This window comes from Chlorocebus sabaeus, chromosome 11 (genome assembly GCF_047675955.1).
Source record: "Chlorocebus sabaeus isolate Y175 chromosome 11, mChlSab1.0.hap1, whole genome shotgun sequence".
In the NCBI taxonomy this organism is placed as follows: Eukaryota; Metazoa; Chordata; class Mammalia; order Primates; family Cercopithecidae; genus Chlorocebus; species Chlorocebus sabaeus.
In genome coordinates this window covers 93,591,957-93,610,485 of record NC_132914.1, presented here as the reverse complement: position 1 = coordinate 93,610,485, position 18,529 = coordinate 93,591,957, and the positions used below count along the sequence as shown (strand labels likewise).

General features: G+C 40.5%; 1 protein-coding gene across 1 annotated transcript in view; it reads right to left on the bottom strand.

Moving 5' to 3' along the window:
- Positions 1-4,421: 4,421 nt before the first annotated feature.
- ELK3 (ETS transcription factor ELK3) overlaps positions 4,422-18,529 on the bottom strand; it is a 76,731-nt gene continuing 62,623 nt past the window's right edge. The window contains exons 4-5 of the mRNA XM_008004312.3: positions 14,183-14,305; positions 4,422-7,087 (exon numbers count right to left, since the gene is read on the bottom strand). Of these exons, the coding sequence (XP_008002503.1) occupies positions 6,989-7,087; positions 14,183-14,305 (222 nt within the window). The 3' untranslated portion in view covers positions 4,422-6,988. The remainder of the gene's footprint in view (positions 7,088-14,182; positions 14,306-18,529) is intronic.

Sequence of the window (18,529 nt, the reverse complement as noted above, 5' to 3'; positions counted from 1 at the left end):
TTTTATCTGACAAAAATAGGGCCGCCCCATATCACTTTTGGTTACTGTTTGTATGGAATATTTTTTCCATTCTTTCATTTTCAGCCTCTTCAAAGTAAAAATACAGTGTCTGTGTTTTTAAAGTGAGTCTCTTACAGATAGCATATTGACAAACCATTTTTTAAATCCATCCTGCCCATCTCTGCCCATTAATTGGAGACTTTACAACATTTACATTTAAAATAATTACAATAAGGAAGGACTTCTGCCATATAGCTGTTTTCTGTATGTCTTATGTGTTTTTTGTTCTTCAGTTCCTCCATACTGCCTTGTATTTAGTGTTTTTTTTTTTTTTTTTGGTAATGTACCATTTTTATTTTCTTCTTTCTTTGCCTATATATTTTTAGTTATTTTCAATTCATATCATTTAAAAATATTTATCCCCAAATGTAATCCCGAGTTTATTATTTATGTCAGTGATTTTATTTTTAAAATACTCTAATGTAGATTCTTACATTGATTCTTTTTGATTGACAAGTTCATCCATATCAGAATTTTAAGTGTTAACACAAGCCCTCAAGCAATGCTGCTGAAGAATTTGCATACTTTTCTGTGCTCCAAACTTGAAATTTCCAAAGTTTTTAATGCATTACTTTAGACCCAAGAGAAAGGTACAACATTTCTCCCTCTTGTTCAGTGCAAATCTGAAACTATTTAGTGTTTTTTTTGTTTTTGTTTTTGTTTGAGATGAAGTTGTACTCTGTCACCCAGGCTGTAGTACAGTGGTACAGTCTCGGCTCATTGCAACCTCCGCCTCCCAGGTTCAAGCAATTCTTCTGCCTCAGCTTCCTGAATAGCTGGGGTTATAGGTACATGCCACCATACCTAGCTGATTTTTGTATTTTTAGTAGAGATGGGGTTTCACTATGTTGGCCAGGCTGGTCTTGAACTCCTGACCTCAGGTGGTCCACCTGCCTCGGCCTCCCAAAGTGCTAGGATTACAGATGGAGGCCCTACGCCTGGCCTGAAACTATTTTCTGATCTTAAATTCAGAGTCTGAGCTTAGATAGGCAGGAGTTTCCCTGAGCTGTCACCATTCCCAACTGAAGTTATTACAGTGAGTTTCCATCACTGACCCAGAAAACCACTGAAGTCACCAATTTTCTGTTAGATTGAAACAGAAAGAAGGTGACCAAGCCACTGATTATGAAGCTACTTTGATTAGAATAGAATATACAATTTCAATCTGTGATGATGGGGAGGATTTTTCATTGGTGGGGTTCCCCTAAGAGAAGTGAGAGAATTCCACTAATTTGAAAACCCATTTTTGAAAGATTACCATTTCAAAGACTGTAAACTAAACCTCTGTTGAGTAGAGTGGGTATGGGAGCTAGGTATGCAGGTGTGCATCTGTGAGAGGGGGACAGGGAGAGAATTACTGAGGCTGGAATAGGAATCCTGATGGCTGCTCTTGCTGCTCTCTTCCACCTTAACCCTGCCGCAGTAGTGATGCAGAGATACCTGGGCTGGACCATAAAGATGACCATGAAGATTTAGCTGGTGACCCTCTGGATGATATGCAGCACCTTTCAGAGGGTAAGGGAAACTTAGCATCTGCCAACAGTCTTGTATGTTTACAAAAGGATGGGTCCACTGGGCTCTGATTAGGGTATGGAATTTTAGTGGATACAGATTTGGGACTTAGCAAGACTCCCTTGGGACTCGAATTTCGAGTCTTTCCTAGAACAGTGCTGGTCGAAACAGTGCCACTCTCCAGCTGTTTCTCCAGCTATATTGACAATAGTTCCACATTCTAGCGGTCAAAATAGTCTTAAGGATCATCTTTATCTTGTTATTTTCTTCCTCATACATGTATGCAGCTGAGGTTGTCAAGTGATCAATGGGTGACGTGGTGCTGTTACAGGCTGTGTAGCTCATCTCTGGATGATGATCATGCACTATTATTCCAGAAACACTGAAAATTTTTTTTTTGAGGGCCCCATCCTGCCATCTTGCTCTTCCACAGAATCGTAGTTAATGACTGTGTCATTACTCCTCAGGGATCTAGAAGCCTTCCTCCTTCCTTCCTCCTCCCTTTTCAGTTTCAACTCTATTGGTATCTACATTACTATCTCATATCATGAACTATAGGCTTTTTTCCTCTGTGAGGGTAAATCCAGCCATACTTCTCTTTTGAGTCCCTCACACCTCACCTCATTGTGAAACATCCTCTTTCCTCTGCTTGTTCATCTATGCCTCTTTTAGTTACTCTTACTCATTCTCAATGTAATTTTTTCTTCCAGAAAGCTTTCTCTGCCCCACCTACCCTACCACAGACTGGGTTATGTGCTCTGCTGCCTAACTGCCTGCCTTCCCAATGGCATCCTTATACTTCACTCTGCAACAACACTTAATCACACGTCATTTCCTCTCACTAATCCACAAGCTCCATGAAGGAAAGGATTGTGTTTTGCTCACTTCTTTATCCCAGTACCTGATACATTTTAGGGGAACAGTAGTATTTGTTGATCGAGTTAAGGCACACATGCATGATAAAATTCTGAGTAATTCTAAAAAATATTTTGTCAGTTACGTAATATTAACTTGGATTTGTCTCCTCTCTGAGTCAACCAAAGACGAATGTAGCTGTCAAAAATTGTTGACAGAAACTTTCCACCTAGCTAGCTAAAACATGCGAGTCTTTACTGACCTATAATCAAGCTGTTCTACACACACACACACACACACACACACACACACACACACACACACACACACGTAGGTACACAGGCACCACTGGGGAGTGGGTCTAGGAATAAAGTCAATACTAGAGAAATCTAGGTAGGGCCAGCTTCTCGATGACAGAAAATCTGCTTGCTCAACTCTCAGGAAACTGATATAGCAAACATGTCTGAAAGGTTTATATGCACCAGGTACTGTTCTATGTGAAGATGTAAATTGCTAATTTACATTCGTTGGAAGTCCTATAGATCATGTGTGATGGCCTCTCAGTGAAAATGTTCAGTTTGAAATGTGGCCAATTCTGTGACCTTGAGCCAGTTCCTTAATCACTCTAGGCTTCAATTTCCTGATCTGTAAAATGGTATATAATAGTACTTCCCTCATAGGTTTATTAGGAAAACTGAATGAATATGCGTAACCTGCTTAGAACAGTGCCTGGCATGACAGCAACCTTACAAATGGTTGCTATCGTTAACTGAAATTATGCCATCCAGCAATGAAATAAAAACGTTTTAGAGACCTGACTCACCTGAGAGAGGGTAACTAAACATAGTGTATTCTTCAGTGCCAGTTCTTTAGGAAGGGTCATATAATCCCAGGTAACATGAAGTGGCGGGGCAGATCCCTGTGGGTATTTAAGCATAAAAGGGCATTTTACAAAACTGATTTGGTTGAATTCTTTTTTTTTTTTTTTTTTTTTTTTTAAGAGATGTAGTGTCACTCTTGTCACCCAGGCTGGAGTGCAGTGGCGCAATCTCGGCTCACTGCAACCTCCGCCTCCCAGATTCAAGCGATTATCCTGCATCAGCCTCTCGAGTAGCTGGGATTACAGGAGACTGCCACCACGCCAACTAATTTTTGCATTTTTAGTAGAGATGGGGTTTCACCATGTTGGCCAGGCTGGTCTTGAACTCCTGACCTCAGGTGATCCACTCGCCTTGGCCTCCCAAAGTGCTGGGATTACAGGTGTGAGCCACTGCGCCCAGCCGGTTGAATTCTTATGTATAAACAGAACCAAGCAAATCTATTACCTTTTTGAGAACAGGGATCAGGTTGTCATCCCCCATTTCTAAAATGGCACCTGGAACATCATAGTTGATTTTTAAATGTTTCTTCAGTAAGCAAATGATTTCCTACCACCACCTTTTATACCATATGCAGCTATGAGTTATCTGTAGCCTTTTGGCATACTAGTGATAATGAGCGTGTTGTTCAGGGACTGCATTAATCCGGTGATTCTCCCTGCATCCCCTCCCCTCCCCTCATACCAGTCTCCCTATATCAAACCCAGAGTGGAGACTGCTTTGGAGCATCCATGAAAACCAGAGCCAGGTCAGCCTGCATTTGAGACCAAGAGAAATAATAACCTTTATCACCAAGCCTAGCAGTTCACATTCCCCTGAATCAACAAAAGGCTAAAAGAATAAATGGTAGATTTGATTTTTCCCTACCTTCTCACTTCCTCCTCCTCAATACAGAGCAGTTGATAGAACTTATTTAAATCAGGGGTCTGCTTTTCAATAATTACATTTATTTCTTTAAATATGTGTATTTAAAGCACTTTTTTTTTTTTTTTTTTTTTTTGACGTGCTGTCTTCAAGGGTAGGTGACAAGACTCATTTTCCAACTTGTATCCATATGGAAAAGTGGTTTGGGTCACCCCAAGCAAATAGAAGTAAGCCAATCCAGTTACCTCTAAACACCTTTTATCACAAAGTTTTTATTGAACAAAAATAATATGACAGTAAAAATGATACATATATGAAAGTGAATGAAGATCTGCAGTCATAGAAAAGATGTGTACAAAGAGACCAACATTCAGGTTATACAGTTCTATAAAACTTTTCCCATAGCAGTTTAACACTGATTAAGCAGACATAAAAAGGAAAAGAAAGTCATTAATGTTCTTTGAAACCTATTTTCTGAGTAAAATACTTCTGCTAAAACACACACACATACAGAATGAGGCAGAGCTATATGAGTTATTCTTCAGTTCCTCCAGTTCTCTGTGTTACAGGAGTATTTTCATCCATCAAAAAACTGTGGTATTTTTGCATTTGTAATAAATGGATCTAGAGCATACATTAATCCCAATTTCCGAAGGAAAAGAATCAGATCTATAGTCATTTAAATATTTCCAATCAGCATTTACATAAACAAGTATACTAAAAATAGTATTTTGAGATTTTTGCATATTAACTTCCTTTAGTTTGTCTATAAGAATCATGCATTTTGGATGTGTTCTCTTACCTGACAACACAATTTTAAATGCTCTGTCTTTATGTTTTGTTTTACTAATAACATAGTTTTGAACCAGTGATTACTTACAGCTAGGTATGGGGGAAACAGAATTGGACTGAGCACCAATCATTGTTCTACCTTCAGCGAGCTGTGCAGCCTTAGGCAACTCCCAGCTTCTTCTGTGCACCTGTCTTGAGCTGGAAACAGGTGGTGGGAAGCATTCTCAAAGGCTCCTTCTCAGTAAATATCAGTTCCCTGGACCAGTTCCTTTTATTGTGGTACAGAATTATTATTAGCCTATGGGGTGCGGGCGGGGGGACAGTAGTGTCTATTGGTGGATTTTGGAACCAGTGTCATTACAGTCAAGGAGGCATAATAGAGTGTTTGGATTTTCATCCTTTGATAAGGGCCCACATCCCCACATACAGAGATGCTCAATTCCAATTGAGAAACCTCAGAATTTCTAAGTATCAAAGCAATATTCTGGTTTTTTCCTGAAAATTCAAGAAATGTGTTTTCTCAAACCTCGTTTTTTAATCCTTTCTCACAATCCTGCGACTTAATGCCCAGTTTGGATCATTTAGTCACATTTCAAGTTAGTTTTTATCACTTACAGTTAAGGATTATAATTAATCTTGAATTTAAAGCTTGGCGCTTTTCAGTTTTCTTGGTATTAGAACTTTCCTTCATGTACAGGTGTGGTACCTTTGGACTGGTGCCTGCTGATTTTCTGATGGAACAGAAAATAGGTCTGTATTATCACTACTCCAAATTACATTACACAAAAGAATTTACTGGAGTGTTCCAAGTTGTTATCAGTTCAGTTCCACGATGATGAGGTTCCTGTAGAATTTTTCATCTGTCAGATTTCCTTCATTCTCCCCATAACTTTAGTAATATATAAAGCAGTGTATCCTCTCAATTTCCACAAGCAAGGCCTTTAGTACCTCCAGTTCTCTATTTGTATTACAGGCCATCAAAAATTGTGAATACCTACCTATACTGATGAAGATACCTAGTGTTAAAAATTGTTTCTTTGTTGTGTGGGTTCATCACCAGTCTGTGAGCTGCTTCCAAAGCATTCGATTTTTAAATGTTATAGTTCCAGGGGAATCCCAATTTATACTGACACAGTAAATATATCAGATGGTCAGGATTCTCTATGGAAAACTGAGAAAACTAGGGCTAATTTTTTGAAATAAGAATATGCTAACCTAAGAGATATTCTCGGGCCTGGAATAGCATGAACTTGATGTAGCTTTTCCATCTCAGATTTTTGTCTGGGAGGCATCTAAAAGATACTGTAAACAGCTAAGGAGGCTAGCCTTTCAAAGTTCATTCTTTTGAAAATGCACTTTAGAACATTTTCTTTTATCAATGTTTATTGTCTAAATATGGCTTAGTTTATTATAAAAACATTACTTGGACATTTACTGAATTTCAGTTCAAAAGAGGTTCTAAGGCAATTCTTAATACAATTGAAAGTAAAAAAGAAAATGTGATATGAATATGCTTTCATATTGCCCACTGGTGAAAAATAATGAAATTCTACTAGAGAGCTGTTTGATACTAATTTTCATCTTTCAAACATTTCCTCTTAATACTAAAAAATATATAAATCATTTACATTAAATGCAAAGGAAGGCACAGCTGGTTATAGTCTATATAAGCACACAGTTTAGCATACGCAGAACTAAAGAGAAAAAAAGCTTCACATCCTTATTAGTTATACTGAAAACCATTAAGAAAAGTTCTTCACTGTCAACAGTGTTCAACACTTAAGAGCTAAAAGGATATAAAAACAAAAACATTAAAATTCACTTAATGCAAAAGATTTTCATATATACTTGAATATATCAAAAACAGTTTTTAAAATGCTAACATAAATCTAGACTATCCATGTTATGAAAAGTGCAAACCAAATTAACAGAGTTTCACAATGTCCTTCTCATGACACAGGTAAACTAGCCCATGGGGACAAATTTGTTTCATCAGTTAATGAGTCCTTAATTGTCACCAGGCGTCATCAGGATTTCTGAGAGTTCGAAGAAAGCAGTACTGGAGAAGCAGCTCTGTCCAGACTGGGGATTGGCACTGGCATGTGGCCATTAAGCAGTGTGGGGAACTGTAGGGGACAAAAGATTTTTACAATAATTACTGCAAATCCATTGCAAAAAACTTAGGTTCTTTACATTCCCATACAGTCCATAGCAGTCCACTTCTCATCACCCCTGTGATAGAGATTAGTTGCCAGTGTTTTTTACAGAATAATTGGAAGATGACAATGAGATCAAGATTACATAGAGCAAACAAAGGATAAGGCCCACAAAATGTCCCTAATTATTCTGTATGCACAGGCTACTAGGAAAAAATATATAATTTATATGTTGCTAAAGCATCTATTTTTTAAAAGTTCTACGCTACTCAGGATGCTGATAATGCTACAAATATTAAAAGAATGTTTAATATTAAATATGAAAACAATGTTTTGAAAACCATAGACTCTTTATATGTGACTCAGTAATTTCTAATACTATATTTTGAAATTTGCCATCAGTTTTTCAGGGTACTACAAAGATGATTCTTGCAGCATTTATTCTTCTAAAGTAAGAAATGTATTTAATCTTAAAGGATTTTGAATAGATTATTTTGGAGCTAAGAAGGTATTCTTTCTAATTAAAATATCACACTTAGATCACTCATAAGTGACAAAGAGTAAAATTTCTGTATTGTTAACTAAGATGATAAATAGTAGGATGATAGTATATGCTCTGATAATGAGTTTCAGGTCTGAAACAAATACTACTTGCAACTAGATTTTCATTGTTTAGGATGTGTCAAAAAAGATCTCCTGGGCTGTCTTTTCTAGCTTATTTCCTATTTAGTCCAGGTAAGTTAAATATTAAACTTCAGTGCCAAATATCAAATTACGGAGCCTGGCACATGTTAGAAGTACAACAAATACTTACATTTAAGTAAATATGTTTTTGCAGTTTTCAAACTATGTCAGTAACTTGTGTCAGGGCTTGTCATTTCATTTGATATCTAGGAGCTGTAACATAAGTTTTGTTGTCCCCATTTTACAGATGAGAAAACAGATTTCAAATAAGTTCTGTTGGCTAAAGGTTACACAGCTAATAAGCAACACAGTCAAGTTTTAAACAAATCTTTCAGTACTAACATTGCATAACTTTTTATTTTGGTAGGAGTTAGGGGGTATCTTTAATTACTGTTCTAATTTCTTTAATGGTTATTGGCATATTCAAGGTTTGTCTTTTCTGGAACTTTGGAATTTTAATTTTTTCTAGAATTTTATCCACTTCAACTGTATTATCAAATCTATGCACATACAGTTTATACTCCTGTTTAAAAAGGTCTGTGCTACTAACCACTCTACTGAGTTAGAGTGAACAATGGAAGATGAGCAGATTTTAAATTTTCATGCTTTTATTTATTTTACTTTATTTAGAAATAGGGTCTGGCTCTGTCGCCCAGGCTGGAGCATAGTAACACAATACTGGCTCACTGCAACCTCCACCTCCCAGCCATCCTCCCACTTTAGCCTCCCAAGTAGCTGGGACTATAGGTGGATGCCACCATGCCCAGCTATTTTTGTATTTTTGGTAAAGATGAGGTTTCACCGTGTTGCCCAAGCTGGTCTCGAACTCCTGAGCTCAAGCAACTGGCCTGCCTTGGCCTCCCAAAGTGCTAGGATTGCAGATGTGAGCCAGTGTGCCTGGCCTGCAGTTTCATTCTTTTCATTTATTTGCATCTTCTCTCTCTTTGGTCTACCTTATTGGTGTTTTCAAGAGAATCAGTTTTGGTATTGTTCATCTGTTTTGCAAACTAAATTGCTGATTTCTGCCCTTATTATTTTTGTATACTTAATGGACATAGTTTCTCTTGATTAGCCTGGCTTTTCTGACATATTTTTTAGTCATCTTTATTAGGCTCTTCTCCTATGACACTCCCCTGTTTTAAACTGCAACATTTCCCAAACTTTTGTCCCCAGCCACCTTTTCTCCAGTACCATGCTTGGACTTGACAACAATTTCCATTTTAGACATCTCCAGCCAATGCCTCATTCCCACAAAACCTGCTTTCTTCCATTGCTCACTTCAAGTCAGTGAGAATGGTGGCTGGGACCACAAACTTAAAGAGTCAGGACTCCACCACTTACTGGTGTGTTATCTTGAATAAACTAGCCAATATCCCTGTGCCTTAGTTTCTTATCTTTTAAACAGAATTACTGGCAGTATTAAATGAGAAGCCCCCAGAAGTGCTAAGAACAATGTCTTGCACACAATAAGTCATCGATCATCAACAAATGTTAACTATTGTTATTTTTTCCAGACAGGCTCACTGTCGCCCTGGTTTGAGTGCAGTGGCGTGCTCATGGCTCACTGCAGTCTCAATCTCCAGGGCTCAAACAGTGCTGCCACCTCAGCCTCCCTAGTGGCTGGGACCACAGGCACACATGCCAGTACACATGTCCCAAGTTTTGTATTTTTTTTTTGTAGAGACAGGGTCTTGCTGTGCTGCCCCTGATGATCTTGCACTCTTGGGCTCAAGTGATCCACCCATGTCACCCTCCCAAAGTGCTGGGATTACAGGCATGAACCACCATGCCCGGCCTTAACTATTGTTATTTAATAGCATTTCCAGTATGTTAATCACTTAGTAATCTTTGCCTCTTCTTAATTTTCACTACCTACTTACTACTCAGACCCATCTCAAAGTCTGCCTCTCTTAAGCTCACCTCTAAAATATCTTCTAATTATATCCTGTGTCCAATGTTCTAATCTCAAAGAGTGATTCTCCCTTCAATATTTGTAGTATCATTTCCTCTGGCCAGGTATGGTCGTTCACACCTGTAATCCTAGCCCTTCGGGAAGCTACGGCAGGAGGATTGCTTGAGCTCCGGAGTTCAAAACTAGCCTGAGCAATATAGCGAGACCTCGTTTCTACAAAAAAATTTTAAAAATTAGCCTGGCTTGGTGGTATATGCCTGTAGTCCCAGCTACTTGAGAGGCTGAGGTAAGAGGATTGCTTGAGCCCAGGAGGCAGAGGTTGCAGTAGGCCGAGATTGTGCCACTGCATTCCACCTTGGGCAACACAGCGAGCTCGTCTCAAAAAATAAAAATAATAATTTCCTCTTATCTTACTGTTCCTTCCACTTTCTCTTCAGTTCTTCCTCCACACTAATATCAGTGATTGTTCTCTAAAACAGAGATCTCATCCTCCTACCTCCAGCTTAAAAAGCCTAAACATTTAACAGATAAAGGGAGAAACTCCTAAGCCTATAATCAAGGCCCACAGCTGTGTTTCCAACCTTACCTCCTCTCACCTGGTCCCTTCCTAAACAGACTTTCATGTCCCAGTCATTCGGCTCTATTCATCTAAATGTACTCGATCGAAATCCTGTCCCTTCCTCCCAGCTCAGGCGCCACTGCTTGCTTGGAACCTGTCCAGTCTCCAGCTGGAAAGAGCGTGTCTGCCCCTTACTTTCTGCAGCACTTTGTTTACTCATCCATTATTCACATATTCTATGTCCCTACAGTCCTTGTCACAGAGCATTGCAAATATTTGCTGGGTTAGATTTGTTGAACTAAAAATTACAGCACACATTCTTAATTGAAAACTTAATTAGCTCTACCTTGTTTCAAGACATACCTATTCCTACTAGGCATATTCCACATTGGAACAAAATCTATTTCAAAAGTCATGGAACAGACATCCTTAGACAAGAAGAAAATACTAAACTGTCCAAGAAAAACCGAGTTCACTTTACAAATCAAAGTTCTTTGTTTACATTTAGCACAATGTCTTTGGTGCCTCTCTCCTTACCTAAACATTTCTCATTACAAAGCATACCTCTTCCAGAAAGGCGGCTTCTCTCTCCTTCCTTGGAATTCTTTAGTATCTGCTGTAACCTGCTATAGTAATCATATTAGGGGCCCTTCTGTACAAAAATGCTTCAGCTCTTCAACTATTACCCTGAGGATTCTGATCAACCTTTCCAATCATGATAATAGGAAACTGGCCAGCATCACTTAAAATGTATAAGCCAAGTGTATTTTTTGTCTTCCCTCATTACATGTATAGCATACATGAAAGAGGTTTGTTGTTATTTTGAAATAAAATTATTTTCATCAGTTTAAAAGGGATGTTGGCCAGCGTGGTGGTACGCCTATAGTCCCAGCTACTCCAGAGGCTGAAGTGGAGTTGAACCCAGGAGTTCAAGACCAGCCTGGACAACATATTGAGACCTCGTCTCTAAACTTTAAAAAAAAAAAAAAGGTTCTTAAAAAAATAAGACACCGCTGATAGTAATCTGAATTCTGAATATGTATCAACTATATTGTCTAGTTTTAAAAATCAGAAAGTATTATTCCTCTACCAAATTTTGTTGTTTACCATTCTCGAAATTGCTATTTTCTACTTTTGCCACACTCAATTGTTCTTTTCACAGGAAGAGTTATATTTTAAAAGGCAAAAATTTGTTTCTCCTTAGTCTCATGGATCCAGCCACAAACAGAAAGCCCAAGGTCATACAACCTGTCAGCCATCCGGAATACCAGCCTTTCTTTTTTTTTTTAGGGTTGTATTCTGAATGGCTTCAGAAAAGAGAACAGGTCGGTGGACCTGTTGAAATTAAAACTCTAAGCAGGTAGCCTTTAAATGCAGTAATTTCTGATGCAGAATTCTAAATATAAACTAGGAACCTCTAGTCTGCAGTGCTTCTCAAATTGGTTCCTGGACTGCATAGTATCACTAGGAACATGAAAAAAATTTTGGGCCAGGCACGGTGGCTTACGCCTGTAATCCCAGCAATTTGGGAGACCAAGGCAGGCGGATCAACTTGAGGTCAGGAGTTTGGGACCAGCCTGGCCAACATGGCAAAACCCCATCTCTACCAAAAATACAAAACTTAACGGGGTGTGGTGGTGCATGCCTGTAGTCCTAGCTTCTTGGGATGCTGAAGCAGGAGAATCACTTGAACCCAGGAGGTGGAAATTGCAGTGAGCAGAGATCACACCACTGCACTCCAGCCTGGGCAACAGAGTGAGACTCTGTCTCAAAAAAAAGTTTTTATCAGGCCCTATCCCAGACCTACTGAATCAGAAACTCTGCGAGTGGGGCCCTGCAATCTTTATTTTAACTCACCCTCTAGGAGAATGAGTGCTAACTTTGAGAACCATTTATCTACAGTAGTTACTGAGGACTGAAGAAACGAGGATGTGCACGTATCCCAACTCCCAGAGATTCTGATAACGTGTCGAATCACTGTAGAGATGAACCATCATTTACTGTTGGGAGTGTTGGGCTGGAAAAGATATCTAAGACAAGGGATCCCAAAGAAACCCCAGCCAATAGTGCTCCATTGCTTTCCTAGGGGGTTGCCAAGGCCTGCACCAATCAGGTGGCAGAATTCACTATAAGGAGAGAAATGAGAGGCCACTTATTATTCACAAATACCTACTGAACTCTACAGAAGCTCTGTGTTAGATTCTAGGATTACAGTATAACAATCCCTACTGCCATGGAGTTTACTGTAACCAAACAATTTCTTTTTATTCTATTAATTTTAGAATTCTGCTGCTCTAATCTTAAGACTTTCAGGAAATGAGATGTTTTTATCTCCCCACCAAAAAATTAGTATTCCTGATTTTAAACTTTCCTAATACAACATTTGCTCATTGCTTTTTGCTTACTATTTCTAGTTTCTCTTTTCCTACCCGAGCTGAAACTGCTAAAAATCAACATGAATATAGCTCAGTTTCTTGTGACGGGAATAAGGGCTGGGAAAGAGACAGAAACCCAATTACTCCAAGCATATGGTCACTTCATGACACCCTACCCCAACCCCACTAGGAAACCAAAGAAGCAAGATGGCAATCAAAACCTCTTTAGCTCCACCCTTATAAAGAGACCCTAAATCCCAGCATGTACAGCTCCTGGCACAGAGGAGGTACTCAGCAAACATTAACCTTGACAAGCAAAATGACCAGCTCAGATGATCGTGGAGACTTGCACTTACCTTTCTCAGACTTCTCTTTGTGAATTCATTTAGACAGTCAGTAATTACTGAGCCTCACTTGTACACCAAGCCATGTGCCAGATGCTGGGGACACCACAGTGAACAGGATTCCATTCTGGTCTCGAGGGCCCATAGTTCAGTGGGAAAGATTGCCAGATCAACAGGCAATCATAATACAAAGTGCCACGTGCTAGATGCAGTGGTACCCAAAGAGCTGCAACTAACTCAGGGTAAGCCACACTGGGGCACAGGAGACAGACAAGGATGATGAAAAAAGCTAGAATTAGGGAAAGAGGGAGTTTGCACTGGGTCCACCTTTTCTTCAATCCTGTCCCTAGGATCCTTTCCACCTATACTCAACATATTCAAACAGTAACACCTTAGTCAGTGAGTAATGATCTGTGGGTCTCAAGGAGGAAATACTGACTTCTCCATGATAGCAAGTGACGGTCCTGCAAGATTCTAGTGTGTGAATGAATAATGAAGATGCTGCCTAGCATGGAGAGTTCTGTAAGATAAAGCAGCTAAGTCTTCATTATTTTTTAACCAAATGCCCTGGATTCTCCTTTTTCATTACAGAACAAGGAACTTAATGATGATTCATAAAATGATGCAAGCAATTTTTCTATCCCAGGATGGGGAAATTGTTCACTATTTTTATTTTCACTTTATGTCAAATGAGCTGCTACATTAACTAGGAGGATAAATATTTTAAAATCTTGTGTGGACTTTTATAAATAATTTTTATTTTCATTTTATTTTAAATAGAGATGGGGTCTCACTGTGTTGCCCAGGCTGGTCTCAAACAATCCTCCCACCCTCAGCCTCCGAAAGTGCTGGGATTACAGGTGTGAGCCATCACGCTGGCCTAAAGAATGATTTTTAAAGTTTTGCCTTTTCCTTAATAAATTTCCTGTTTTCATAAACAAATGAAAATATGCAAAACACTTCAAGAACTTAATTGTTCCACGTATGGGTGTCTGACATGAGTATGCCATTTCTGCCTCAATGAAAGTGTCTGCCTCTGAAGGGCGTGCAACACCATTAACATGAACCCCCTTTGGACATTTAACATTTTAACCCAACACTGGGCAAAACTCACCGTTACCTCTGCAGGATTTAGAGGAAAAACCATCCCTCAGAAGTGTAATGTTTAAAAGTTCATTTCCAAACGCTCACCTGGAACAGCGTGCTTGGCCCTTGCAGCCTGGCAGGACTCAGTGGAGCAACTGGACTAAGGCTGCTCCAGAAATGTATGCTGGAGAGCAGCGGACTCGGAGTCAGAAGCAATCCATTTGGTGTCTGGGAAATAAAGCAAACAGACTTCTTCATATAGGTTCACCTGACTCAGGCCGTGACCAACAGAGCAGCAGAGAGAGGTTAGGTAGGCTAGGCATGGACCAGGAAATGACCTTACCATCTCAGGAAAACTGGCAACGTTATTTCTGTGGGGCTGTGAACAGTTTAATTTTAATTTTCTTTTCTTTTTGAGACAGTCTCGCTCTGTTGCCCAGGCTGGAGTGCAATGGCGCGATCTTGGTTCACTATAACCTCCACTTCCTGGGTTTGAGCAACTCTCCTGCCTCAGCCTCCCGAGCAGCTGGGATGACAGGCATCCACCACCACACCGACTAATTTTTGTATTTTTAGTAGAGAAGAGGTTTCATTATGTTGGCCAGGCTGGTCTCGAACTCCAAATAATCCACCCACCTTGGCCTCCAAAAGTGCTGGGATTACAAGCATAAACCACCAGGCCAGCTGGCTAATTTTCTTCAATGCTAATTTTATTAACACTTTCATAAAGGAAAAAGGTATTGACACGTTACCTTCCCTAAACATTCTGGTGGAAAAATCAAGTTTGTATCAACTTTCACCCAAATGGTTTGTTCAACTTGTTCCCCTTCCCAGATTAAACAAGAATTCGTATACAAACAAAATGGGACCCAATAAAGGGGCTTTAGTTCTTCTTATCTATATTTTCCTATTTTTCTACAGTGGACATCTATTACTTGGGTTACAAACACACATTTTAAATGGTCTCCATATCAACAGCTGTTAAGGATTTGGGATTTGCTGTTAAAATACCCTGTAGTAGCCTCTTTAGAAGCTCTGAGCCGGGTTTTCCAGATTCCATCTGGATGTGGGGTCGATGAGAATTCATTGCCCTGGCAATGGTTTGGGTGGGGGCAGGGAGGGCCCTTTCTTGTCAGATTGGGTGTAAAGCCAAAACCCTGGGTTTCCCAGGAGAGTTCCAAGGACTGCATTTGCTTGCACACATGCAGCAGGAGTCCTCGCCTGCAAGCCAGCTGGAGGGCAGAAGAAACACCCGCCCAGCTGCTAAGTCTGCATGGCTTTTATTCTCAGTGGAGACGAACTCCGCGGCCCAGGGTGGTTTTGTACCTTTGGAGACTAGAAGGAGTCCCTCAGTGGTTTTGTGATGTCAATAAGGTGCTTTGTGTCAGAAGAACCACAGCAAAGGCGCCAGCCTTTCAGATTGCACCATGCTGGATGCTAAAGTGTTATTTTTTCCTAGAATTGGCCTCCATGGCGTCATTAATTACCAACAGCATTTGGCTTAAACCTAAATTGAAAGGTCTGCTCTGTTCAGCAGAATGGAGACAAACATCCAAAGTTCCTCAAACTGTGAAGCTGCTGAAATGTAAACACATTTACACCAAATTATTTGAGTCGTTGGTTCCATGGCATTTCCTACATACTCAATGACCTATGAGGTTACTAGAATAAATACATGTTTTGCATAAGCTTCCCATTTGTTCTGGTCCAAGGCAATTTCACAAGCATGCCAGGCCATCTGGCCTAACAGTTAAAACTTAACGGCTCAGCCTGGGCTCTGCCAGGGTTCCAATCTCAGAATCACTACTTCCCAACCAGGTAACCTCAGGCAAGCCACCTAACCTCTCTCTGTCTCAGTTTCCTCATCTGTAAAATGGGGAGAATGAAAATGCCCATGTTACAGGGTTGTTGGGAAGATTAAATAAGCTGATCTACTGCAAGCTCTTGTAAGATACGTGCCTGGTATACAGAAATGCTCAACCAGGGCCAGAGGCGGTTAGCTGGCTAGGTACACTAGGTACTTCATACATGTTTTTGAACGAATAAATGGATTGGTAATTAACTGAAAGCATACATGACATACTTACTAAATGTCTTTCATCTATGTGAGGGAGAAATTCTCAACTGTATACAGAGAAGGACTTAATCCTCTGAAACAGAAAAACTGAACTGAGTCAGCCTGGACTTGGAGGCTACTCTCAGTTGTGTTAGGCTCAAGGCCACAAGCTCAGGTATTCTGAAAACTAATATCTGCATGTTACTCTGGAGCAAGGTTCCAACCACAGTATGTCACATTAACATGTAGTAACCAGTGTGTTCAAGGCCTCCTAGTTTATCCATCAATGAAGGCTCTCAAAGCTCTAAAGAGACAATCTTCTAAACCACAAAACACAGCTATCCTCTCCTCCATGGCCATCATATACCTATCCTTTTTAATCCTCTGAGCAATGTACAAGGTCTAGAATTTCTATTTCTCTAGTCTAAAATGTATACCCATGTCTGGATTTGAGATGTCTGCACATTTGTTTCTAAGGAATACATGATGTACTCAGACTACAGTAGCCTTCTGTTTCTCATCTGTAATATGTCTAAAATGTCTTCTATAATATATGCAAATAAACACTGTAAAATGACTTCATTCCCTCCTCTTCCTTCTATCCCTGAAGTTCTCCCTGAAAATCCTGTGACCTTAAAGAACCATGTGGTTTCTTTGTTAAGGAAAGTTCCTACAACGCGTGCCCTGGGTTATCTCCAGGACAGTGTGAGACTTCACAGCCTCTCTCCACACACTCCAGGAGTCAGGCAGAATGGGCTGAGCCTGAGGGCCAAGGGCTAAGGAAGCCACAGCAAAAAGCGCTGTCTTCTTTCCTTCCCCAAAGACAGTCTCGTTTTAACGAGCATGGCAGATAAGGAGCTCCTAATCCCATGGCATCCGGGAAAGAGAGTAAGACCCTCATCCCAAGATCCCCCTTTTCATTTTCCCCACTCAGTTCAGCTTCCACTTCCACTTCCACTTCATAACGTCTCCTAAAAAGGCTGCACATCTGAGCTCGCCAGGGTGAGCTGGCATCCAGGCATGCCCACGTGCGCACCCCTGCCCTGGCCCTCTACCTCCTCCTCTTGCCTTCCTCTGCCCATCAAACTGCCACCTCCTCAAAGGACACTTTCCTGATCTCCCCTCAACCACATGGGATTTCTTATTTCTGAATCTTTGTAACACTTTGTGACCATTTTTTTCTTAACATTTAACATGTTCTGCCTCATATTACGGTGATGGGCACATTTTTCTTATACCTCTTTCCGTAGCCTTTTGGATATCTGCTCATCTTTATTCCTCCTGTACTACTCAGCTCCTAAATACTGATGAACTGGAGCCATCCGCAGCTCTAGCTGGGTCCCCCCTGGCTTATCGCTTGTTGGGCATCTCCACTCGGGTGCACCACCATACTCAAACTTCATGAAGCTCAGCACCTTCCCACATCAGTGTTTCTTAAGACTCTTCCCCTTCTGTCAACAGGACCACCATGTATACGCTGCCTCAACAAATACTGACCGAGAGTGCAAACTGTGTTCCAGGTGCCACAGATGAGGATCAAACAAGACATAATCCCTGCACGCAGAGCCCCATCTACCACCCGCATCCCAGTTCCCACCATGCAAAATGCCTTTCAATAACTGCAAGCTCCGGACATAGCTTCTGGAGGCGTCTCACAACTGGGTCTCCTGTTTATCCCTCATTTCCATTCCTGCTGCATCCAAGCCCCTATCACCTTACAGATGGCATTCCACAACAGCCACCCAGGCCAGTCCTCCCACCTCTGGTCTCCCTATCTATTCTGTACCCCATCACCAAATCAACCACCCCCAAACATGAGTTCACTCAACATTCAGTCAGTTTCAGAAAGGATGTGATGTCCTCCTTAGCCACAATAGAAGGTTCCCCATTACCTGCTTTCATACACTTGCTAACTTCTGAGGACTAAGCTCTGATTTTTTATCTTGCCCAAATTCCTACGCAGGGGTGTAGGGAGTCATGCCCTACAAACAGTAAATTTTCATTTGACCCTATATATGGTGACTTACTTTTCAATCTGACTCTGGCATAATATTATGAGACAAGAAAAAAATATTTAACCCCAAAATACATTTCCTTGCCATACCTTGAAACTGCCTGGCAATTTTATGACGTCTCATGCCTCCCTAAAATATACAAAACCAAGCTGTACCCCGACCACCTGGAGCCCATATTCTCAGGACCTCCTGAGGGCTGTGTCACGGGCCGTGGTCACTCATACTTGGCTCAGAATAAACCTCTTCAAATATTTTACAGAGTTTGACTCATTTCATCGACGCTTCCCTCCCCGAACCCTCTTACTTGGTTTGATGTGTACTGAGCTTTCCTCATATGCATGGAGGACCAGGCATTCCAACCCACCAGTCCTTCAATGCTCC